The 25740-nt window shown below is 44.7% G+C and overlaps 1 protein-coding gene across 8 annotated transcripts in view; it reads right to left on the minus strand.

The window, feature by feature from the left end:
- Cfap43 (cilia and flagella associated protein 43) overlaps positions 1–25740 on the minus strand; it is a 100598-nt gene that overhangs the window by 42174 nt on the left and 32684 nt on the right. For 6 of the 8 annotated variants that reach the window (XR_003952732.1, XR_001782551.2, NM_027559.2 and 3 more), the window contains 9 exons: positions 22833–22949; positions 18079–18159; positions 16573–16721; positions 12389–12492; positions 9282–9422; positions 7891–8066; positions 6250–6399; positions 3249–3379; positions 1231–1381 (listed from right to left, as the gene is read on the minus strand). Coding sequence is in view for 6 of the 8 variants with exons in the window: in NM_027559.2 (NP_081835.2) it covers positions 1231–1381; positions 3249–3379; positions 6250–6399; positions 7891–8066; positions 9282–9422; positions 12389–12492; positions 16573–16721; positions 18079–18159; positions 22833–22949 (1200 nt within the window). In the remaining 2 variants the exon portion in view is untranslated. Of the gene's footprint in view, positions 1–1230; positions 1382–3248; positions 3380–6249; positions 6400–7890; positions 8067–9281; positions 9423–12388; positions 12493–16572; positions 16722–18078; positions 18160–19803; positions 19978–22832; positions 22950–25740 lie in introns of those variants that run through there. The other 2 variants (XM_017318031.2, XM_017318032.2) reach the window with 2 other exon arrangements.

Genomic DNA, 25740 nt, shown 5'->3' on the forward strand with positions numbered 1-25740 from the left:
GCAAGTGCTGAGAAAGTCACTCAGAAAGGGGAAAGGAGGACACAGTTCCCACTTTGTGGGCACCCAGTAATTATTTGCTGAACCCCTTTCAACTCTGCCGGAATGTTTTCTCATGGTGGAACCATATATAAAAATGTAATAGGCCGAGGCAGGCAATCTCTGAGTTTGAGGCCAGCCTGTTACAAAAGCAAGTTCCAGGCTAGCCAAGGCTATATAGTGAGATTTGTCTCAAAAACCAAAACCAAAATCAAAATCAAAACCAAAACCAAACCAAACCAAACCAAACCAAACCAAACCAAACCCAACCAAACCCAACCCAACCAAGTCATAATTGGCACTTAAAGTGTAAGCTCCCCCGTCCCCAGCAAAGCTCCATGGCTTCAGAATGACCATCTTAACCGTGCGGAAGTCCAATGAGACAGAGTCGGAGAGGAGACAAGTATTTCAGTGGTCTCCTAATTTGGCTATGTGATATTTTTATATGTGAGTTTATTACAACAATATGATTTTACTTAATTTTTAAAAAGTTATTCACTGAACAACCAAGTAAGTCTTGTTTTCCAGGCTGACACGTGTCCTAAATCATGAATATTTATACAAAGGTAGAGAGACTGCTGCCACCGGCCACCAATATTTGTAGACAGAATACCTTGTGTCCAAGTGGATGTGGCCCATGTCAGTGAGGAATCTGATCGTCTGTGACTTAGGCAGGAAATAGGAAGTGAGACATCTGGGAGGAAGAAAAAATTCTGGGATAGAGCCGGGTGTGGAAGATTCTCCCAGAAAGCTGTGACAGGACGAATGCATGGGTAACCAGCCATGCAGCAGAAAACAGATTAGAATCAATGGGTTCATTTAAGTTATGATCTGTTCAAAGAAGAGCCTAGCTATGTGGGCATGGTATTTGTAAATATATTTTGAGTCTGAGTCTTAATTCTGGGCACATGGGGCTGGGAGGAAGTACCAGACCAAATTTCTACAAATATTGATTTAAAAAAAAAAAGTTTCCAAGCAAGTCTTCATTTTATACCATCATTTAAGTGAAATTTGAGATATGATGTTTGTGATCGTTTTGAGAAAAGCTTAGTTTTCTATCACATGTAGCTTATATTCGAGTTGAAAAATCACTGGACTTGTGGGTAAGAAAAAATAGTGTTACATATGCGCATAAAATCTATGAAGGGAAAACATGCATGTTATTTATAGAGAGGGAGAAAGCAGGCTAGCTACTTGGGATTCAGTTGTCTCTTCTTGCTGCTCATTCGTGGACTCTCTCGATAAAGCTAAGTATACACTCTCCGATTCCACTGTCTGGGACAGATGGAGCACTAGCGGACGGCTGTGTTCAAAGATCTCACTTGCTATGTTTGCTCCAAGCCGCCTAACAGGAGAGGGAGAGAGAGAGAGAGAGAGGGAGAGGGAGAGGGAGAGAGAGAGAGAGAGAATACATAACCATAAAACCACTTTAAAATGATCCCATTCATCAGTTTCATTTCCAGATAACTACACAAAGAATCATGGCGAAGTTCTCCACGGTGCCCTTGAGTTGCTGGGCTTCTATTTCTCAGAAGAGGACCCTTTCATGGACTTTGAAAGAGTCAGCTTCCTGACCCTTCTTGGGTGATCTCTCCTTAATGCTGCCCTGCACCCTTCACCCAACATGGCCTTTGGCCACCACACCAAAGACTCACTGCTCTGAGCCCCCAGAATGCACCAGGCTTTGTCACATACATGATCTCAGCTGAACGACCTCCATTAAATTGGCCGGTGAGCAAGTCTCTGGGGCCTCCTGATTGCTGATGTAGGAAGGCTTAGCATACATACATTGAGAGAGCAATGCCATTCATCCCTTAGCAGGTGGATCTGTGCTCTGTACATGAGCAGGGGAGGCAAGGCAGCCAAGCAATGTTCTTTTGAGGTTTCTACTTCAAGCTCCTACCTTGAGTTTCTGCCTTGGTTTCCCTCAATAGAAGACTACAAACCTGTGAGTTGAAATAAATTTTCTCTTCTGGCCATGGCGCTTACCAGGGCGACAGAAAAGCAAACTAGGGCATTGCGGACACACTGAGTCAGGCAGAGGAAATGGCAACCTGATATGCATTTCTACCAAGTCTATCTGAAGTTACAGACTCTCATCTCGAGGGGCGCTGTTGCAGACAGCTTAGAGCAGTGTGTCTCAAGCCTGCCAAATGCTGCGACCCTTTAATACAGTTCCTCGTGTTGAGGTGACCCCAACCATAAAATTATTTTCGTTGCTACTTTGCTAGTGTTATGAACCGTAATGTAAATATGTTATGTAGAATATCTGATATGCGACCCCCAGAGGGGTCGTGACCTACATGGGTTGAAGTAGAAGTATCATCGAATGCCTACAGTTGCAAGGCTCATAAGTCCTCCTGAACCAACTTCGTTTAGTGTGGGAGTTCAGGTCATTCATTGCTGATGGCTGGAAGCGTCTTTCCTTTTGAAACAGGGTTCCTGCACTTGTTTGCCGTTGCCTGAGACACTGTCCACTCACTATAAGGGCATGTTAGGACGTAGGTATTAAGATGAGTCTCTTTTTTACGCATGGTTTTCATATATGAAATGGGCACGGGCATGCCATCTTGAAGTGAGTCTTTGAAATAAAGCAGCTCCCGGGGGTGTTAAGTTACAGAAATCTCTATGCTATGGAATATTTCACTGTGTTCAAGGAAGGCTGTGTTTTAAAATTATGGTTGCTGAAGGGAGCTGAGTATTCACGGCTTCTGTAACACTGGATTTAAAGTCCGAGCTGTCTTTTGATGTCACGTTATTGACAAGGGATGAGCCAACTCCCAGTGATAACTCCATTTGAAGCACCCTCTCGAATGCAGCCAACTAATCCAGAGGCCACACCCCAGCAGCCCAGGGGGTGGGAGGTGGGGCCCATACATATGACATTCTCACACCTAGGGCATTAGTCTTGGGCATCAACAGGCTCAGGGCCAAGTCCCAGACAACAAGTAGCCTGTATGCCCCAGAACCTGATGGTCTAACCCATTCCTGCTTCTCACTTGATCCTTCTAGATCTTTCCATTAGAAACGATGGCTCTTGCCATGTTCTCTCCTCAGAATCCTTATCTACCCTGTTGCCTCCCAAACGGCTCCTACAGCAAGCACCGTGTGGCCCCCCTCAGATTTCTGTGCATGACAGCTGATTGCTGGCGAGACTGCCCTTCTGAATTGGAAACCCCGCATCACATCCCGTTGCTGTGCACTGTGCTTACTTCCATTTGAGGCAGACAAGGGTGTTGTCATCTTTTCCATTCACCAGGATGTGCTGTCCGTCCAATGACATTTTCATGTTCTGGATCCCTCGCCCCTGGTGAGAATGACTCCGACATCGAACAAAGGTTTCCTCAATAGTTTTAGGGATAAAACAGAGAAATTATAAACATAATTCTCCATTACATGGTATGGTGTTTTGGTGGTCCCCCCCCACAACATGGTCATGTGTATCTTTGCTTGCTTGCGGCTAATTTTTTTCTGTACTTCTAAAGACATTTTAGTTGGTGACAAAGTAGCCCTTGATAATGCTCAGCACTTAAAACATCTAGTTCAATCCAGTATTGACTTACTTTCCCACTAGTTTATGTAACGTGGAAGGAGTGAAATCAAAACCGGTGGCTTAAGCCAGGCCACCGGATGGACACCCTGTCAGTGAACTGACAGTGTTGATGTCTGTGAAGGTTGGGGAGGGACCTTGGGTGAGTAAAACCGGGATGCATCTAATGACCCTGGACGGGATGTGCTTTATGTAAAGTGGCTGAGTGTGTTAGGAAAAGGTGAGAAGAAACCGGGGAAGGAAGATAACAGGCCCTGGGGTGTGCTGATGAAAGCAACTAAGTGCTGCAAATAAACACATCCTTGATGTGTACAATACAGGACAACAGCTTAAGCTCTTTAGTGAGAGCCCACGGCTGTTACCCTGGAACTCCAGCCTGGTGTCTCTGCACACGGGTTTTTAAGTAGACAAGACATTCAAGTAGTTTAAAAACAAACAAACAAACAAACAAACAAAAGCTATCAGAGAGCCTGGCAAGAAATCTCTTCCACTCTGTGACTATCATTTCCCCTGAATGCTGACTATATCATCAAGAGCCTTTCAGAAAAGAATGTATGTAAATAGAACTTTTCCGCAGACGCCGAACGATATCATGTGCATACACACTTACTTTATACACCTTGCCGTTCTACTTAACAATGAGATTTCTTGGGACTTTTTTCACATTGTTCTATAAGGCTTTCCCTGTTCTGATCACGGCAGCCCGGTGATCGTTCAGGTTTTACTAAGTACTGATTTTATACCATAGTTCATTTATTCACTTAAACTTTTGTGCAGGAAACTTGGGATTGTCTTTTCTCTTTCTTTCTTTTTTCTTCTTTCTTTCCTTTCTTTCTTTCTTTCCTTTTTTCTTTTCTTTTCTTTTTTTTTTTTTTTTTTGTCACTGTTCCATGAATAACGTCATTTGTGAGGTGCTTTGCCCTGCCGTGTTGGGTCACTGTCAGCTGCACCAAGCTTCCGACAGTGCGGCACAATGTGCAATCATTTGCTTAAAAAACAAAAAACAAAACAAAACAAAACAAAACGACCCCTAGGCCTGGAGAGATGGATGGCTCAGGGCATAACGTGCTTGCAGTACAAGCCTCACAGCGTTGGGCTTCAATCCCCAGAACCCACTTACAGGCTAGAGGAAGCCATTCCAGGAGAATCCAGATCCCAGCATGTGCCCACAAGGACTTCTCCAGAAGCGTGTGGCCAGCTAGCCTGGCTTTAGTGGCTATGAAAGGCAGCTTGTGCTCTGACGTTTACATCCTCGCTACAGTGTGTGTGAGCCTGTACCTCACAGGGAACATGAAAACACACACACACACACAGACACACACACACACGCGCACTAAGAAGAGAGAAAAACCCAGTCCCTAAGAGACTCATGATTTTCCTCTAGAACCACATTTAGTTTGTCCAAATTTGCTTTCTTCTAAATGAGAAGAAAAGGAACTACTACTATGTGCCCAGCCAGAGATAACAGTATCTGTGGACGTGTGGAGTGTTGTCTCATGGGTGGGGATGATATTTCCAGTGCATGGAGGAGAGCGGTGGAGAACGGGGTAAGATGAACTGTGCAACATAGTCTTAAAACCTAGGAGAGCAAGCCCCGCTTTCTACAGAAGAGAAACCTGTCTCAGTTTCTCAGAGGTGTGTGAGCTATGGAAATGGGATGCTAGTGCCCACCCATTCAGACAAGAGCACTCTCTGCCCCCTTTCTGCTCCCTCAGCATCTTTGACGGGTGGAGGAGGACAGCAGCAACAAGCCAAGGCCCTCCGGACCAGGCTAACATTGTTGCTAAGCACATCATTTGCAAAGCTGTTTCCTTCCCATGAGCCTCTAGGGGCCAGGGAGCAGTTTCCCTGACTCCACAGTAGAGAGTTAGAAGTTCAGCGCCCCTCAGTGAGTTTCCAAGGAACAGCTTGGAGATAAGTCGGACAGGGGCCCATCTGCAGGGTCCTGCCTAGTGTTCTGTGTGTGCAGATCTCATTGCCCTGGCTGGGGTTGCCTTCTTTAGAGTGGCAAGCTCACTGGCAAGAATGTTAAAAACAAAACAAAACAAAACAAAACAAAACAAAACAAAACAAAACAAAACAAAACTGTTAATACTCTCAGTGACTTTACAAAAAGAAAAAGAAAACAAGAAATTGAGTCAATTTATACTAAGGGAAGTTCCAATTCCTCTTCCCTTAGGGTTTCCATGAACATGCGCCATACTGTAAACTTTACTCCTATTTAATTGTGAGCATGCGTGGGTGTGTGCACAGGAGTTTAGGTGCCGGTGGAGGCCAGGGCATTGGATCCCCTGAGTCAGAATTTACAGGCAATTGTGAACCACACAGCCCAGGTGCTGGAGCCAAAGCTGGGTCGTCAGGAAGAGCCCTCTCTCTGGGCCCTACACTGTGTGGTTTTTATATAATTAGAAAAAGTCTTTATTTTTATTTTGTGTGTATGAGTGTTTTGTCTGTGTGTATGTATGTGCACCACATGTGTGCCTGGTGCCCATGGAAGCAAGAAGAGGATGCCGGATCCCTGGGGACTGGTTGTCAGCCTCACGTGGATGTTGGAAACTGAGTCTTCTGCAAGAGCAACAGATGCCCTAAAGACTAGGCACTCTCTCTAAGTCACCACCCCCACCCCCTTTTGTCTACTCAGGTTTTCTATTTTGTTAATTTACCATACTGAACATATCTCGGATACAGAGAATTCCACATTTAGCTATTGTCATAAGCCATAATCCGTGAGAAGACAGATAGATTGTTCCAGATCCGTACTGTTTGCTCTGTACTTTTTGGTGAGGCTTAAGAACAAGGACACCAGTGTGTTCCTGCCAATCAAAGCAAAAGAGAACATGATTAAAAAGGATCGGGCCAGCAGCAGCAGCGTTGGTTTTGCAGGGGGTGGGGGGGCATGTGTTACATATGTGGTCGGGTTCAAACCTGGGGATTCTATCCTTGTGTGGGACAGAGTAGGCACCTGTGTTTATACCATGTATCAATTACAGTTACATCTTTACAAATAAAAGCTGATTTTTACCAGCTAAGGAGTTTGCCCTTCCTTTCTTCCCTCCTTCCCTCCTTCCCTCCTTCCCTCCCTCTCTCCCTCTCTCCCTCCCTTCCTTCCTTCCTTCCTTCCTTCCTTCCTTCCTTCCTTCCTTCCTTCCTTCCTTCCTTCCTTCCTTCCTTCCCTCCCTCCCTCCCTCCCTCCCTCCCTCCCTCCCTCCCTTCCTTCCTTCCTTCCTTCCTTCCTTCCTTCCTTCCTTCCTTCCTTCTTTCCTTCTTTCAGTGCTGGGATCAAAACCAGGCTCCTTTGCGTGACAAGCAAGTACTCATAGCCACTGGGTCTATATCTTGGCCCAGGAATGGCTTCTTTACATGTAATTCTGCCATTAAGGATCCCAACCTATTGCTGACAGTCTTGATTTTCAGCCACCATTTTCATATACCATCATTCACAAATCAAAAATAAAAGTTGCCAACCTCCTCACTGTGGGTCCCATGCACCCCCTTCTCCAAGCCTCAGACACGACCTTCCTTCTGTCTGAAAGGTCCTTCTCGGCTCCACCTGGTCCCATTCCACTTCCTCTGTCCACACTCCTCCCTCAGGGTGCACATGCTATTTCCTGGCTCCAAATCTGACCCATCCTTCAAAGACTAGTGTGAATCTTGCTTCTTCTACAACACTTCTCTAGTATCCTGTTACCATGAACTGTCTCTAATTTTTTTTCTTAATTTCTATGTCTAATATACCAGCTACACAGAGAAAAGACTAGAGAGAAGATAAAAAATAATTTAGAGAAGCCTAGGGTAGAGTCTCCCCCTCCTCCCAGGGATCTGAAGATGGGTACCAGTGGATGTTGAGCATCCAAGGGTAGCAGGCAAGCCACTAGGCTGGTATGTGCAGCAGGAGGTGTCATAGAATGGTAGGAGTTTGAAGAGAGAGGAAGGAACATGACAGAAACATAGTTTAATTGTTTTGTGCAATTTTACTTAGTGCCAAGGTGTAAGGTTTCACAGGAAATGATCTACCTGTTAGCTCCTGGCATCTATGGAAAAGATCTTATGCTAGATATTTTTTAAGGCACTAAACCAAGACTATGTCACCTGCTTATTTATCTGACAAAGAATGATGTGTGTAACATAGAGGCCACTCGGTTGTATTCCCGATGGCGTAACAGCAATGTCAACGACTCTAACTGAACACGATGGTGATGCTACTGCTCCAGCGAAGCTATTTGCTGACTGACTGAATCTGCTAAGGCAGCCAAGAGGATCTCGTCTAAGGCGACTTCGGTCTTGACGGCCGGAGGCTGGCGTACCTTTACGGGCATTACATAGCTGCAGATGTAGGGCACCTGGCTGCAGAAGCCAAAGATTTTGCTGCCTGTGAAGCCCAGCACTGCAGAGGACAGAGTGTGCTCCACCTCGTACAGGTACTTGTGGGTTAAATCGTCTTTCAGCCTTCCTCGTTCATCAGAAAAGTTTTCAGGAACCACTAGAATAGGGAAAGAGGATAGCTCGCTCGCTCGCACGCACGCACGCACGCACGCACGCACGCACGCACGCACGCACGCACGCACCGCAAGCTCATGCTGAAAATCATGACGCACAGATATGGAATGAGACATAAAGATGTAAACATTTGATTGATAGGACTGAGGCTATTTGGTGATTTAAAAAAAAAATGTGTAAAACAATTTGCCTCAACCAGGGATACTTCATGCTGGTAGTAAACTATATATCACAGTCTTTCATTTCAAATTAGCTTCAAGATTAACATTAAAATAAATAGGACAATACCAAGATATTCTTCTCTCTCTCCTCTCTCTCTCTCTCTCTCTCTCTCTCTCTCTCTCTCTCTCTCTCTCTTTCTCTCGGTAAAGGTGTTACTAGCCTCAAACTTGCAACAATTCTCCTTCATCAGCCTCTCAAGTGCTGAGATCACAGGTGTGGTCCTTACACACACACACACACACACACACACACACACACACACACACCCCACACACACCCGTCCTCCCTCCTTCCCCTCCTCTCCCTTCCCCCATCCCCCTCTCTTCCCTTTTTATTTGAGACTGGGTCTCACTGTATACTCTGGTTGGTCTGGTATTTGCATATAGACCAGGCTGTCCTTGAAGTCACAGAGATGTTGCCTTCCCTGCCTCCAAAGAGCTTGAATTAAAGGCTTGTGCCACGTGCCACCATGCTCCCTCCCCTCTTCCTTTTAGATTCTCAATTCGTAAAAGTACTTTGAGCCCCCCCCCCCACACCTTATGTTCTGTAATTCTATATTTTCAAAGTTTCTAGCTAGATAAATTTGCCATCTGAGACAAGAAAAGTTATCTGTTTTCTCTCAGCCTTTTAATGAACCCTTGTTTTATAATTCTAGGTAACTATGCTGTAAAGTATCTGAATTTAACTGGGAATATTTAAAACCACAGAACGAAACCCATCACATGACGACAGATCAACTTGGCATGGCAGTTGATCTTGTTTCTTTTCTCATACTTAAGATACAAACAAACACACAAACAAAGAAACATCCCTGAGTCCCGAGGCACAGAGGAAGCTACACTTCACCATTTCACAGCCACGGAGTATTGCTTTGCAGAGATGCACGGAGAACAACCACTTTACCAAGAAACCAGAAACGGACGAGAGCGACTCATCCGGGCCAGGGATAAGGAGCTGAGTGCTCATTTAGCCTCACCTTCTGGTAACATGACTGGCAGGGTGAAGTATTCCAGCCTGCTTCTGCCCATATCTGGAAGCGGGTACAACACCAGCACTTCGACCACATCTGACTCCATGACAGACACCGTGGATATCTGCAGGATGTCCTTGCCCGTCTCTGAAAGTGAATGGGGATTGACTGTGTTAAAGAGCCCTGCATCATTCTAACTAAGACAGGAGAGAGACTACTTTCCTCAAATTCTCAGCATGATCCTTTGTTAATATTGAATATTTTAAACACACACACACACACACACACACACACACACACACACAGAGTTGTATTTAAGTGTGTCAAAATGGAGACACTGCTTCACTCAGTCTTAAGTAGCAAATTTTATTGGCTGACTTTTTTTTTTTTTAAAGATTTATTTATTTATTTATTTATTTATTTATTTATTTATTTATTTATTTATTATATGTAAGTACACTGTAGCTGTCTTCAGATGCACCAGAAGAGGGCATCAGATCTCATTACAGATGGTTGTGAGCCACCATGTGGTTGCTGGGATTTGAACTTCAGACCTTCGGTAGAGCAGTCGGGTGCTCTTACCCACTGAGCCATCTCACCAGCCCATTGGCTGACTTTTACAGTGACCTGTAAGCACGAGTTATGGGACCTGTTTGATAAACTGATAGGGGAGATTTCTGATTTTCCAGCCATGTGGGTTTGGTCATGCCTATGTTCCAACAGGGATGCCTTCCGGAGCCGGCCACCTTTGTTCTTCCCACCTGTACCCTGGGTGCTCATGTCCTGGCTCCCATCTGGGCACCGGCCGGTTCCAGGGCTCTCACACTGGGTGACCTTAGACACGGATGTTCTTGGCATCATTACGTAGGTAGTGGAAATGCCCCCGATGCTGAGTCTGACCCTTGGGAAATCCTGCTCAGTGACTTGCGCTATGCCACGTTTACCTCTCACCCAACTCTGAACAGTGCTTCTGTTCCCTGCCTCCCACCAAGGCACTCTGCGGCTTGGCTTCCTTAACAAGGGAGACAGGGGCCATCTCAGAAAATCCTGGACCTTACTCTGTTTCCTCATTTCTTTCCTGTTCACTCCATCATCTCCCTCTATTTTCTAGCACTGGCAGGATGTGGGGTTCCCGTCTGTGACTTTGAGCCCATTGAGACGACACACCTCCACTCGCTGCCTTTTGTCTCCTTGTATTCTCTTTGATGTTCTCTCTTCTTCCCACAAGAGGCTGGGACCCTCCTCCTTCTCTTTGCCCTGGACAGCTGGCACACAAACCTCTCTCACTCAGGCTGAGTTTCCCATGTCATCTTGTCCAGTGCTGGCTCGGCTTTTGCACATGTGCCCTCCATGGCCCACCGGTCTCTCAGGGAACACCTGCTAACTGACCAGCGTGGCCTATGCCTGCCTGCCTGCCTGCCTGCCTGGCGGGACTCTCACCCAGTCTGTCTTTCTCGAGCTGTTTCTGGAAGGGATGATGCAGGCCCCTCACTACTTGGAACCTCCGTGGCTTTCTTCACTGCTACATACTCTGCCTGTGGTTTCGGTGAGAGCTGAGGGTTCCCAGCTTCGCCCCTCCCATCTCCAGGCCAACCTTGCTGTACAATCAATTAAAGCTTATCCCGACTAGCTTAAGAAAAATTGCGATTCAGATTATGGTTTTTGTTTTGTTTTGTTTTTTCGAGACAGGGTTTCTCTGTGTAGCCTTGGCTGTCCTGGAACTCACTGTGTAGACCAGGCTGGCCTCAAACTCAGAAATCCGCCTGCCTCTGCCTCCCGAGTGCTGAGATTAAAGGCGTGCGCCACCACCGCCCCGGCTGTTTGTTTTTGTTTTTGTTTTTAAATTTGGCTTTGACAGTTACTGGGAGGTAACCCGTAATCTATGCTTCTAACTGCTGCCCTGGCTACCTCTCCAGTAGCCAGATACTTGCTGTTTCTCCTGCTCTCTTCTCATGGTATCTACCCTGTCCTCTCTCTTCTCTTTCTCGCTTTCTGCCCCTCTCAACTAGGTAACTAAAAAACCCTACCTGTCTCTAATTCTTCTAGTAGTTGGCTCTAGCAGTTTCTATTTAACTAATAGTTTTAAATTAGGAAAGAAGGTTTGCACAACAAAAGCTGGTGCGGGTCACCTTAAGAACTTACATCAAGGCCTAGACCCTCCCGGACAGAACTTAGCATTACAGTATATAGCAACAGGCCAACCTCCACCCAACCTCATTAGTTACAAACTGAATATTCAAGCAGCACAGCAGCCTCTCTGCTGTCAGCCCCCGGCTCTACCACATCAAGAGCCATCCAAGTTACAGACTGGGTTGCTCTTTGGCCCCAGTGAGCCGTTAGGTCACTGTCTTGACCGTGTGGAAGCCGGTGGCCCAAGAAGACACAATGTCATGGCTATCTGCCCAAATCTTCCACTTGGTTCTTATGTCAGTCCTAGGAAGCCTTGAGTTGTAGCACTAATGTGCGCACCCCATCCTGCACATGTGTTAAGGATCTGAGTCATCACTTCCCTTGGAATGTAGTCGCCTTCCATTTTTGGCACCCTCAGCTGGGACGCCTCCATCCACTCAGCTCCATCCACTCCTACCCCTTCACCTGAGGAATTACATAGCACGACATTGTTTCCTTGGCTTTCCCATGCCTCCCGCCCTGGCCCATATTCAACATTTTGTACTTAGTAAATTTTTTTAAAATAAATAAATGAATGAGTTTATAAATATATCTTGGAGAACACACACACACATTTGGGACTAAAGGTATGGAGAAAAATTAATTATTAAACAGAGGTCAGAGGTAAAAAGTTTTTAAAACTATTACGGTTGTAAGCCATCTGTTCCTCCTCTTGTAATATCAAAATGTTCGGACCTTTATCTAATTCAATAGTTGATACAAGGGTTGTTGTTGTTGTTGTTTTAGCATTAGTTACATACTAGACAACTCTAATCCTCTCAATTTCTCTAAATAGAATATAGAAATTTAACTTCTATTTAAAATTTTCTTTTTCAGGAAAATGCAACATACGTAATTGTTTTGATATAATTCAAATTTTTAGCTTTCAACTATTTGGCATAAAGTGATCTAAATTTTAAACTCACAAACATCCTGCATCATACCAGTGAATCCAAAAATTTGAAATGACTTTGAGGGTCTGGCATCGATGACAAAGATGTTTCCTTCCTCTGTACCAACTAACAGAAAGATTCCTCGCTGGTCATACCTGGAAGAGAAGAAATCCAACATACCCGTTATTCTCCATTTTATCAGCTTGGTGGTGAGTGAGCTTGCTGGATGCATGGCCACAGAAACACACTCAAAACCAGCCACTCTTAGCGTGGGTGGCATCATTTATTTACGGGTTCATTTATGTTGTGCTTTGGGGATGGAACTGGGTGGCCTGTGCACGCAAAGTAGATGTACCATTAGACTGCGCCCCCAGCCCTATCGTTTGCCATTTTCAAACATTTTCTGACCTTATAAAAGAGGACATCTACACGTTGATGTAGTCATTCCCCTCTGAGCCTATCCCACATTTAATTTACAAATATGTAGTTAAGAAGCCACAGGAGGGTTGGAAATGTAGCTCAGTGGTATAGGGCTCGCCTGCAGTACACGAGGCCGAGCAACCTGCAAAGAATACTCTGCAACCCTTGAGCTTTCTACGAGCTGGGCAGTGTGTTCCCTGTTCTCAGCTTTAGTGAGCTGAGAACTTGGGTGGGCTTGGGTGGTGCAGGTGTCTTGGAATCATTTCTGCTGCCCATGAGTAGCCCGCATCCACATTCCCGTGAGTGATTCTGCGGGCTAGGGTTTTGTTGGTTTATTTGTTTGGTCAGCTTGACACAAGCCAGGGTCATCTGGGAGCAAGAGAACTTCAACTGAGAAAGTGACAGCATGAGATTGGCCTGTGGCCAAGTCTGTGAGGGCGTTTTCTTGATTAACGACTTATATGTGTGGTGGTAGTGGTGGTGGTGGTGGTGGTGGTGCTACCCCTGGGCAGGGGAGTCCTGGGTTGTATGGGAGAGCAAGGTGGGCAAGCCTTTGATCTACAATGGTGATCTGCCTGCAAGATACACCAATGCAGTGGTGGCTTTAAGCTTGTGGGAGGAACTAACCAACCCGGGACTGGATTTAAGGCTCAGTTCGTGAGATGGAACCCATCTGTGGCCAAAAAGCCTGAGACTAGATAGGTCAGGAACCTGGGGGAAGGCCATGTATTACTGTTCTGCCAAAAGGACATAGTCATATGATGACTCCTAACGACATTCCGCTCTCCTCATTAGTGTCCTGCTTAGCCACCGTTGGAGAAGATTCCTCCTGCAGAGACCCACAACTGGACAGTGTGCAGAGAGCGAGGGACCTCGCAACACTCAGTCATACGTGCGGCATCTTCATAAACTCCCTCCCCTTAAGACTCAGGGGACCCTGTGGAGGAGGAGGTGGAAGGGGTAAGGTAAATGCCAGAGGGGATGGAGGAGGCCAAGGAAACAGGGCCCTCTAAACACAGCACACACACACACACACACACACACACACACACACACACACACACACAGAGACTGTGGCAGCATGCACAGGGCCCACATGGATCTGTGCCAAGTGGGGCCCCAGTACTGAGGTAAGTGAACGCGTGACCCCCTCCCTAACCCAGAAGCAATCCCCAAATCAGTAGTTACTTGCAAATGTTTCTACTCTAGTCTTGCTGGGGATACAAACCACGCTAAGGGCAGACTCCATGTCCAGCAGTAGATGGCCAACACAAAAATAATTTAATGGCATTTTTGGGGGTTCCACGTCTCTTAGTGGTCAGGGCATTTTTTTTAAAAGTCTTTATCTTTATTTTTTCATACGGGTTCTTTGCTTTTTTTTTTTTTTTTTTTTTTTTTTTTTTGGTTTTTTGAGACAGAGTTTCTCTGTGTAGCCCTGGCTGTCCTGGAACTCACTTTGTAGACCAGGCTGGCCTCGAACTCAGAAATCTGCCTGCCTCTGCCTCCCAAGTGCAGGGATTAAAGGCGTGTGCCACCACCACCCGGCTTAAGAGATTTATTTATTTTATGTATATGAGTACACTGTCACTATCTTCAGACACACCAGAAGAGGGCATTGAATCCCATTACAGATGGTTGTGAGCCACCATGTGGTTGCTGGGACTTGAACTCAGGACCTCTGGAAGAAGAGTCAATGCTCTTAACCACTGAACCATCTCTCCAGCCTGCCCTTTGCACATATTTTATGGCTTCCACTTTTGTGTTTTTATTGGATTCTTGGGCGCACATGTGTGTGTATGTGTGTGTGTGTGTGTGTGTGTGTGTGAATGTGCATGTGTGAGTGTGTGTGTGAATGTCTGTGTGTGAGTGTGTGTGTGAGCATGTGTGTGAGTGTGTATGCATGTGAGTGTGTGTATGTGTGAGTGTGTGTGAATGTGTGTGTGTGAGTGTGTGTGAATGTGTGAGTGTGTGTGAATGTGTGAGTGTGTGTGAATGTGTGTGTGTGCATGTGAGTGTGAGTATGTGAGTGTGTGTACATGTGAGTATGAGTGAGTGCGTGTGTGTGTGTGTGTGTGTGTGTGTGTGTGTGTGTGTGTGTGCCTCTCTGTCTCTATGTGGTTCTTATTCTCTTTCTATGGCTCTTTTTCTTCTATTTGTTCATTTTGCCTATTCTGCTTTCTTTTTGTCTTTATCTTACTTTATTATTATTCTTTAGATGGCTGTTTGCTTTTCTAACTGGAGTCAGAAAGGGAGTGGACTCTGATGGGGGGTGGGGCTGGGGGAGGTGGGGAAGTTCTTAGAGGAGTTGGGGGTGGGGAAACTGTAATGAGAATATATTTGAAAAAGTCGATTTTCAATAAAAGAAAAAGAGAGAGAAATGATTGTAAAGAAAAATGAAATCATGACATCTTTAAGAAAATGGCTGGCACTGGAAAGTGTCATAGTAAATTAAATAGGCCAGACTCACAAAGACAAAATCTGCATTGTTTGCTTAACTGTCTGTTTTTTCTTTTTCTTTTCTTTTCTTTCCTTTTTTTTTTTCTTTTGTTTTGTTGCTGTTGTTTCTTGAGACACTTTTCTCTGTGTAGCCCTGGCTGTCCTGGAACTCACCATGTAGACCAGGCTGGCCTTGAACTCAGTGATCCACCTGTCTCTGCCTCCCAGGGGAGCAAAAAAGTGAGGCTAATGAACTGTGAAAGCAGAAACCGTATCTTGTATCTTGTGAGGCAGCAAAAGGGGAAACAGGAGCATGAGAGTGGAGGGGAGAGAGGCAAGCTAAGCACGGAGATGGGCAGATGGGCGAGAGCTTAGCAGGGGTGGGGAGGGGCGGGAGAGGAGGGAGCCAGGAGACCCAGACCAGGACCAGAGCAGAGCATGGGGGAGAGGGGAGGGAAGGGAGCATGGGGTGGGGCAGGGGTGGAGCAAGGGGCCCGGGAGAGGTGGGGTGGGGAGGGTGGGGGAGGGTGGAGTGGGGTGGTGGTGGTGGATGAGAACAAAGCATGAAAATGGCCCAGGAAACTCATCACTCTGTATAATAATGTTCAAAATAGTAGAAGAATCTTTGAGAATCTTGGGATAATTTTTATGTTCATCAATGTACTGCTTGAGAAAAAAGATGAACTGTGTATATAATGGAATATTGTGCCACCACCATCTAGAAGAAGGACGAGACTCCTCTCTAACGCGAATGTTGAGCATTCTCCGGTGCGGCTGGCGAGCCAGCTCAATTGATAAAGTTCTTTTCCTTCAAGCATGAGAACCTGAGTTTGAGCCCCGGAATGTGCCTAAAAAAAAAAAAAATCCACAGTGGCATGTGTACTGGGGAACTGGAGATCGCTGGCCCTCGCTGGCCAACCCGCCTAGCCCAACTGGCGAGTTCCAGATCCAGTGAGAGACACTCCCCCAAACAAAACAAAACACCCCCAAACCAAGGTGGATGGCATCCTAGGAAACACACACACCCAAGGTTGACCTCTGACCTTCACATGCTTCAGTGCACCCGCATACAAGAGCACACTTGCCAGCCTGCTCTCAGTATTTGAAGACCGTGAAAGTGAACACAAATCCTGGTCATTTTGTTTACTTGTGCATAAGACCGTCTTTGAAAAGGGAGATTGGAAGTTGGTAATTGGCTGCTCCTGGGAGGGAACTGTGTGAGAGGGACTTTCCCCACTACCTGCCTTCTTACTCTTTTTTTTTTTGAATGCTGACAGAGTGAATGTTCCAAATGTGTAGTACTGAAAAGCAAGGGTGTTTCACTTGCGCCCCCTACAGGCAGGTCTGATGATAGCGTGGCTAGTGCAGATGATGCTTACGTCACTATCTTCACTGGTGACTGGGAGAGGAAGGCCTGGTGGATCATCTGAGGGGACTCCACATCAAGGATGTTCAGAAAGTAGACATAGCCATCCACCGTCCCCACGGCAGCTGTCGGCGAGGAAGGGGAGCACGCCAGAGCTGTTGCCTGTTTAAGAAAAAAACCCCAGAGAATGAAGGCTGCTCCATATACAAGAAGCCTGCCGGGCTGGAGCATAGAATTTTTGAAAAGACCGAAAGCTTTGTTTGGGTCGCTATTTCTGTACAGAAAGTCAACATCCCTGAATCTGACCAACTGCTTAAGCAGTTGATAATTGGGGAAGCATCCTCTGTAAGAGCTATAGTGAGCTTCTCTAAGTAGCAGTAGCCAAGGGAGCCTTATGCCATCTTACAGGTGACATCAAGCGATGCTGTGGCAGTGTGGGCATCTGGCCGTGGTGATGCTGGGTTGGTCTCTCTGGGAGCCCTGCCTCAAGTGTTCACAGGGAACTACTTACAGCAGAGGCAGAGACATTTGGGCCCCAGCATCACTGGGTCTTTCCAACGATCATTTCCCTGTAGCGCAGTGGGATCTACCATAAAGAAATGGTTCTCTAAGCACAGGCTGGACCACACCCATGTTTCAGACCTGGTTTGGAGCTCAGTGAAGGCTGGCCAAGACCTTCAGTCAGTGGCTGTATCTGGCCTTGTCCAGGAGGAACAGGTTAAGTCCTGGTTATACAACCCCCCCCCCCCGGGGTTTTGTTAGATACTTGCTTCTTGTTTTCAAACAGAGACCTGATCTCTGATGGGTCTGATGGTGTGTAATGCCCCTTTAGTTCTAGAAATTCTAATAGAAATTGTTACTTTTCAGGGAGGGGACTTGTAATTGCAACTTGCAATATTATATGACATGGTACTTGCTTAGTGTCATGTTTTATGTAATTGGTATTTGGTATTAAGTATTTTATAATTGAGATTTTTAATTTGTAGGAGGGAAGGACTGGAACTTCCCTACCTTCTAAGATGCAAAGGAAGAAGAAATTCAGCACTATTACTATTCAGGTCTTTATATTTTTTTATATTATCTTATGCAAAATGTATTGTGGATTCTGCAGAGGCAATGGCATATTGAGAAAGATATCGTGGGTGTTTGTCCTTCTATGAAAGCCTTGGATACCCACAGAGAAGCCCCTGTCCCATTATTCCTAGGGCTCAGAGGGATGAATGAGACCCCTCTTTCGGGGCTGAGCTTTTGTTGGGTAGCATTGACTGTGCTCTTATTCATGGGGAGTACTCCCTGGAGAGATACTCTTTGAGGCCTCTGGTTCCCTACGCCCCGGCGCAGTGATGTGAGCTTGGCACCGTGGCATGTGGGTGTGACTAAATCGGGGCTTCTTAAACTCTACCTTTGTATGTGAAACAGCACAGCAGGGAGGAGTTCCAAAGACCACTGGATGTGAACACTGAAAGGCAAGTGGAGGCAGAATAGATATTTTAAGCATGGATTTATGGGACACACTTACTTGAGTCTTCAGGAAAATCCTGCTTGTACAATTGCAGTCTTCTAGTGATACAGTGGAAACTTCCCCAGAACTAGTGAGTGTCTGTAGGAGGAAAACAGATACACCGAACAAGTACTTGCTGAGCAGCTAGTATGTTCACCTGGGGGTCAGTTAAAAGCTACACTGTTTCTATAGGTTATTGTCATTTATAAATTCAACAGTGACTCTTATTTTCTGAAGGATTACATTGTGGTAGGATTAATTGTGCTAGGGTTACAGGCACAGACTATCATACCTGGGTGCCTTCTGTGTTTTTAAAAACAATTATCTTCAGCACTTAGGAGGCAGAGGACAAGGATCACTGTGAGTTTGAAGCCAGCCTGGTCTATATGCTGAGTTCCCTGCCCGTCAGGGCTACAAAGTATAGATATATTCAGTGGGTAAAGGCACTTGCTACCACGCCTGATGACCTGAATTTGATCCAGGGATCCACATGGTAGATGAAGAGAACCAAGTCCCCCAAGTTAACACCTCTTCCTCCCCCTTTCCCCCTCCCCTCCCCCTCTCCCCCCTCCTCTCCCTCCCCCCTCACACAATAAATGCATAATAAATAATAAAGATGTAAAAAATAGCCAGGCAGTGGTAGCACATGCCTTTAATCCCAGCATTTGGGAGGCAGAGAGAGATCTTCGTGAGTTTAAGGTCAGCCTGGTCTACAGAGCAAGTTCCAGGACAGCCAGAGCTACACAGAGGAAACCCTGTCTCAAAAAACAAACAAACAAAAAACAAAAACAAAAAAACAACCCAAACCAAAACCAAACAACCAAAAACTAAGAAATAAAACGAATTACCTTGAATAGGATTTAGATACTATAGTAACTAGGTTAGGAACAGTGAGATGGGAGACTAGATGTACGGCTCAGTGGTTCAATGAGAACTGTCTGCTCTTCTGGAGGAGTAAGACTTGGTTGCCAATGTTCACAGGGCAGTTTCCAACACTCTGCAGCCCAGTTCCAAGGGATCTGATATATTCTTTGGTTTCTGCGTGTACCAGGCACATAGGCGTGCACAGCCACACATGCAGAAAACACACACACACACACACACACACACACACACACACACACACACACACACACACACACACACAAACACTCCCCCACAGTCATACTTCAAAGAAAAAGCCCCTAGAAGTTTAATGGGATTATCGCCTAATGATGATGATGAAGCCTAGAAACAGCAAGCTATATATTGCTGTTTTAAAATCATTTTACTTTTAGAATATTTTAGGACTATAGAGGTTCTGAGCAGAAAGTACAGTAGACCCCCTCCCCTCACTCCACCTCCCACAGCGCTCCACTGTTAGCAGCTGCATCAGACCTGGACATGGGCTTCAGCATCTAAGTCCACACTGATACAGCTACTGGTTAAATCTATATTTTACATCGGGGCTCCTTCAATCTTTGTGTTGCTCGTTCTGAGAGTTTTGATGAGTTTGTAATGACTCCCATGGACAGTTTCTCTGCCTTAGAAACCTCCTCTCGTCTGTTCCTGCCTCCCTCCCCACTCCCCTGACAACCACTGATCCATTTTACTGACTCCATGGCTTTGCCTACTCCAGAATATCCTGTTAGATTCATACAGCGTGTAGGCTTTTTCACACTGGCTTCTGTCACTTAGCACTATGCATTTACGATCCGTCTAAGTCTTGGGGTGGCCCGACAGCTTTATTTCTTTTTTTATTACCGAGCAAGGACACATTGTGCGACTGTGCCACAGTCTCTGCATTCACTGGCGAATGGTGACCACCTCAGTTGTTTTCCAAGTCTGGGCCGTTATGAAAAATGCTGCTGTAAACATTTATGTGTGTCTCATTCTTTGGATGGCATTACGTTTTCAGCCCATTTGGGTACACACTAAAGAGTGTAACCACCGGAGCATACGGTGCCTGCTTAGTTTTAAAAGAAGCTGACAAACGGAACCCAACTTGGCCGCACCTCCGTTCAACAAACGAGCGCTTGGTGCTTCGGTTGCTCTACGGAAGCCTCTGTCGTCGTCAGCACTTTAGATTTGAGACGTTCTAACAGGCGGTGGCATTGCGGTACCACACTTACCTAAGGACAGATGTTTACAGCATCTTTTCACAGACTTAGTTTCCATCCATACACCTGCTTTGTGTAGAGTCTATTCATGCTTTCCCCTTTATTTCTGAATGAGATTGTTCACTTTCTTACTCTTGAACCCCACATGCTTTCTGCAGGTCTGGGTGCCCTGTCCTTTGTCAGCTGCCCCTGCTGCAGAGATATCATTTGTGGTTTGCCTTTTCCTTCTCTTAGCAGAGGAGATGCCTAGGGCTTTCTACTCTGGAGTTGTTTTGTTTTTTTTTTTGCCCCCACAGAACAGAGGTTCTAGTCAAATGCAACCCTCTGATTTATCCCTCCGCAGGCTGTATTTGGTACTGTAGTTAAAGAGTTTGCCATCAAGGTCAAGGTAACTTGGATTTTATCATCACCTTTTAATAACTTTATAATTTTGCTTTTACGTTTGTCTACGATTAGTTTTGATTTTTTTTTGAATATATAACGGTTTGCATCTAGGTTCAGAATATTTGGGCAGGTGCGTACGTGTGTGTATGTGTGTGTGTGTGTGTGTGTGTGTGTGTGTGTGTGTAAGTTACACGAGTGCAGGAATTAGTTGTCCCAGCAGCATTTGATGAAAAGGAGATATTACTTTCACCAAGTTGTCTTGGCTACTTTGTCACATGCCAGTTTACTGTTGTGTTAGGCATGGCAATAGCATTTACCTAGGAGCCCAGCACTCTGGAGAGTGGAGGAATGAAGTCTGTAAGTTCAAGACCAGCCTGGGCAGCTCAGCAAGACCCTTTCTCAAAAGAAAGTTTGAAACCCGAAAAGATTATTTGATTATATCCCTGTGGGTTTACCTGTGGGCTCTGTTTTCTATTACATTTATCTATTATCTTATTCTTTCACCAACACCAGTCTCTATTATTGCAGCATCAGCTCAACTGTATTTATTTCTCAGTACCTCACCGATGCCTCCTTCCCTACGGTCTTGATTGGTTATTATGTTGCCATGAAAATTTTGTAATCAATCAGTTTTTTTTTTCTTTACAAACTAACATTGACATTTTGGCTGGACTTAAACTGAGTCTGTAGCTCAGTTTCGGGAGAAGCGACATCTTAACAAAGCAGCAGCTTGTTATCCCTGTCAGGGTGACAGCTGGCCATAGATTAAGACAATCGTTTAACCCTTTGGTTCCCTTTCCCATTAGCTATTGATGCTGGTCTTGGAGGTGGTCTCAGTACTGCAGAGCATGGGGCTAGATTCAAACACGTCTGGGCTCTTTGTAAAGTGAGATTACTTAAGAATTAAAGATGCCTCTGGGCAGTTGTAGCATTGCTGACTAAGTACTGAGATTTCTTTCTTTCTTTTTAAGGGCTTGTAAAGGGGCCTTCATCTATGACTTGGTCTACAATTGGTTGGAAAAATGCAGTAAAAGAACTCGGCCCGGAAGTAAGCAGAAGTTTTTGGCTAGTATTTAGTCAGGTAGGTTCTAATACCAGCCTTGGAGGCAGAGGCAGATGATGTCAGAGTTCAAGGCCAGCCTGGTCTACAGACAGAAACCTCATCTTGAAGGAAAAGGGAGAGACTTTGCGATTTAACATGCAATTGGGACAATGAGGACTTTTTGGGTGGGGGAAGAATAGAACAGTTTAGTTCTTTCTTTCTCCGGGGTTTGTGGCTTCTCCCATAGAATGCCTACTCTCTCTCTCTCATTAGATGTACACCTAGTTCATTTTATTGGCGTGGTCATAAGTAGTATTTCAAATTGTAATTGCTCACTACTGGTAATGTAAGAAAACAATTCATCTTTTTGTGTTTTAACCGTTTTTCCTACACCTTTGCCATGGTCACCCAACACTAAGGGTGTTTGAAAATTTGATTGTTTATGATTTTTTTTATGATGGCAATTTTGTCACCAGAAAACAGAGGCTGTTTTATTTCTTTCCAGTCTGTATACCTTTTACACAAAACAAAACCAAACCAAACAAAACAAACAAAACCAAAAACAGACTTATTGTATGAGCTCAGACTTCCAGTGTGATATTGATTAGGAATTAGACACTTTGTAGACATTCTTACTATGGTGAGCAGCTCTATTCTGTTCTCGGAGTATTTTTATTATAAGCAGGTAACAGATGTTGTTGAGTCCATAATATGGATGAAATTAATTGACGGGTTAACGCGGAATCGGTGTTTCAGTATTGCATACCGGAAATAAATCACGCTTGGTTAAGGTGTGTAATTGTCCTTCTGCGTTGCTGGTATTTAATGGAGGGTGTTGTGTCTGCTTCGGGGAGCTGCTGAGTTGGAGTTTCCTTTCCTTGTCTTTTGTGTAGCTTAGGTCAGAGAAAAGCATCGGAGAAGGAGCTGGGAAGGATGCCTTCTGCTTCTAGATTTAAAGTGGTACTGTGGAAAATTGGTATTTCTTTTCCTTAAATATTTACTAGACTTCACCAGATAACCTGTCTGGGCCTGGAACTTCCATTTTTGGAGTGATATTATTAATCTAACTTCTTTGATATAGGCCTTTCAGAATAGTTCTTTCTCTGAAGGTGATTTTGAAAAAAAAAAAAAAACTTGCTTTACAAAGGTTGGTCTAAAGATATCCAATTACATATGGATAGGGATATAAACCTTGAAACACAACAACTTGAATACTATCGTGTCCCACCCAGTACACCGGCTCTTACCAGGAAGTATTTGGTTCCAGGTGTGATAAAGCTGACAGCCTGCACTTTCCCATCGCAGGCATCGAGGAGTTTATCAAGAGGCATCTCTGCACCAAACGTATAGATATAAACAGACCCCTAAAACGGCCACACAAAGAAAAAAATTATTGCACATGTCATTAAGTCAGCAAATACTTGTTTAATGGCCACTGTGTGCAGCACACTGGGACCAGGTGAAGGGACGTCACAGACTCAAACAAGATCTTAGAGGAACTTAAAATATAGAAATCGTATTATTTAAATGAGGGCAGGACACGACAAATGAGCAGATACAATAAGAGACAAGCGTGTGGGAGAGAGACCAGGGATAGGATACAGAGCCTGTGTTGTGAAGGGTCATTTGATGGCACCTTGTTTGGGGCTTTTACTCAGAATAAGAAGTCACCTCAGGCTCGGAGTGGTTGAGATAAATGTTAAGTTTGTATTGGCCGCTACGCCAAAAAATACATTGTTCACTCCGCCATACAGGTCGAGAATGCATAGTTCATTCCATTATATATGTAGAGAAACCTATTAGAATGTCCTGCTAATACTGTAGCTCTCTCCTTCCTAGTCATTCCACCATGTATTATATACATATGCATTTATATTTATAATATATCATATATTATATTATGTATTATATACTATATTATATATAAATACTATATATTATATATATTATATATAAATACCACACACTATATTATATTATGTATTATGTTTTATGTATTATATATTATATATAATTATATATGCATTTTATATACATTTGTGTGTGTGTCATTAGGCATCTATATGTTTTACATGGTCATACATTCTGGTAAATTTCATATTCTGTCACCCAAAGTCTAGGGATTTTATATCTATATGAGTTTCACCATGAGGATGTGTCCCTCTAATGTCAGCAGAGCACCAGTAGACTCTGCCCCTTTCGCGCTTGAATGATGCACATGGTCACCTATTTGTTGCCGTGTCCCTGAACCTTGAGGCTTCAGATGTCTGTCACAGCAAACAGTTTGCTTCTTTGAATTCCTTTTTGACCTGCTAGTTGGCAGCTTTCCCCCCTGGGCCCTCCCGAAGTCCATTTTTAAAGTTTCCTCTGGTCATGGCCTGTGGCTGGTACCCCTCAGCGTCTAACATGTATCCCGAGTAACTTTTTTTTCTGTCTTAACTCATATACCTTTTAAAGAGGCTCCGTCTGTTTTTCAAAGGATTCATCTTGGGAACTGTAAGTGTGGTGTCTTGCGGCTCCTCCCGGGACTTATACTGTCTCTTAAATCTTCGAACTCTATTTAATCAGTTCTGTGAGTTAGACTCTTCTGAAGTCTTGCCGCTGCCCACCTCTCTCCTCTCTAGGACTTCAGTCCGACATGCTAGGTTTCTTTCAGTATGCAAATCACACCTCTTATCATAACGTCCTTCTGTCCTTCCTTCCATTCTGGTTTTCTTGGCAGGAGCATTCCTAATAACCTCGTCATCTATCTTCCATGTCAAGTACGCTCATTTAACTCTTTAACCTTTTTTTTTTTAAAAGAATGGGTGTTTTGCCTGCATATATATGTGTGTACAGCGTTTGAGTGGCTGGTGCCGTTTTTATTTCATGAGCATGAGTGTTTTGCCTACGTGTATGTCCATGTGCCACATGCATGCCTGAAGCTTGTGGAGGCCAGAAGAGAGATCTGACATCCTGGGACTGGGGTTACAGATGGTTGTGAGCTGCTGTGTGGGTGTCAGGAATCCAACAGGAGCCTCCTGGAAGATCCACAGGTGCTCTGAACTGTGAGTCACCTTGCCAGCCCTGGGTATGCTCATTTAGTCTTTCCTTGGTTGTGGTGTGTGTGTGTGTGTGTGTGTGTGTGTGTGTGTCTGTGTGTGTCTGTGTGTGCTGTGTGTGTGTGTGTGTCTGTGTGTGTGTGTGTGTGTCTGTGTGTGTGTGTCTGTGTGTGTCTGTGTGTGTGTGTCTGTGTGTGTGTGTCTGTGAGTGTGTGTGTGTGTGTGTGTTTTAGTAGTTTCATTTGGCTGTTTTCTTTTTCGATTAGGATACTTTTTTTTCTTTAAAATAGTTTCTGCTTCACAACAGATATTTTTAGTTTTCCCATTTATTTATAAAACAAAGTACCATTGTTTTGACTTCCAGTAATTACCAGAAACTTAAGTCTTCCCATATATAAAACCAAAACATTTAGCTTTATTTGCAATCTGTCCAATGTTCTTGCCTGACAATAAAATGACTGCTAATCTTGACATCTGGGAGTCATTTTACTAGCCAGGGGTCTCTCTAACTCAGAGAGTCATTTGTTTATACATTGATTCTTCAACCTTCTTTTTATACAGAATTTATATCTGGGTGGGCTGAGAAGAACCAAACTGCAAGGGTAGATATCTGATTGGCCTGGCCAATCAGAGGTCAGACCTTTCCTGACCAGACTGGCTGATACAGGTAGATGGGTGACCAAATTAACCCACTGTTGCAGGATTTTCCCTGTCCAATCACATTAGGGCAGTGGGAGACTTGTGATTGGACAGGAGAAGGGAGGTGGAGCAAGGCGTTGAGGAGACAGAGAGAGAGGTCTGAGGAGGAGAGGGAGAACCAGGATGGAGGCTGATGTGGTGTTATCAAAAGGTTGGAATAATTGTGTTGAAGCTTTATCGTTCTCATTTGGCTCTGAAATTATTGTATTGGCATCTTGTAAATTGTGTTATTATTGATACATAAATCTGATTGGCTAATTAAGCATTAAGAGTCTTGATTCTACCCGGTAGTTAGGTGTTGAGATGGCTAACCAGGGGTGCGTAGGGCATTGTGTGAAAGCGAGAGAGGCACAAATGTGCAAATGGGGAGAAAGAAACAGGATGCAGGGTTCCGGGACTCAGCAGAACTTAGGAA

Source organism: Mus musculus, chromosome 19, assembly GCF_000001635.26.
Source record: "Mus musculus strain C57BL/6J chromosome 19, GRCm38.p6 C57BL/6J".
Classification (NCBI taxonomy): domain Eukaryota; kingdom Metazoa; phylum Chordata; class Mammalia; order Rodentia; family Muridae; genus Mus; species Mus musculus.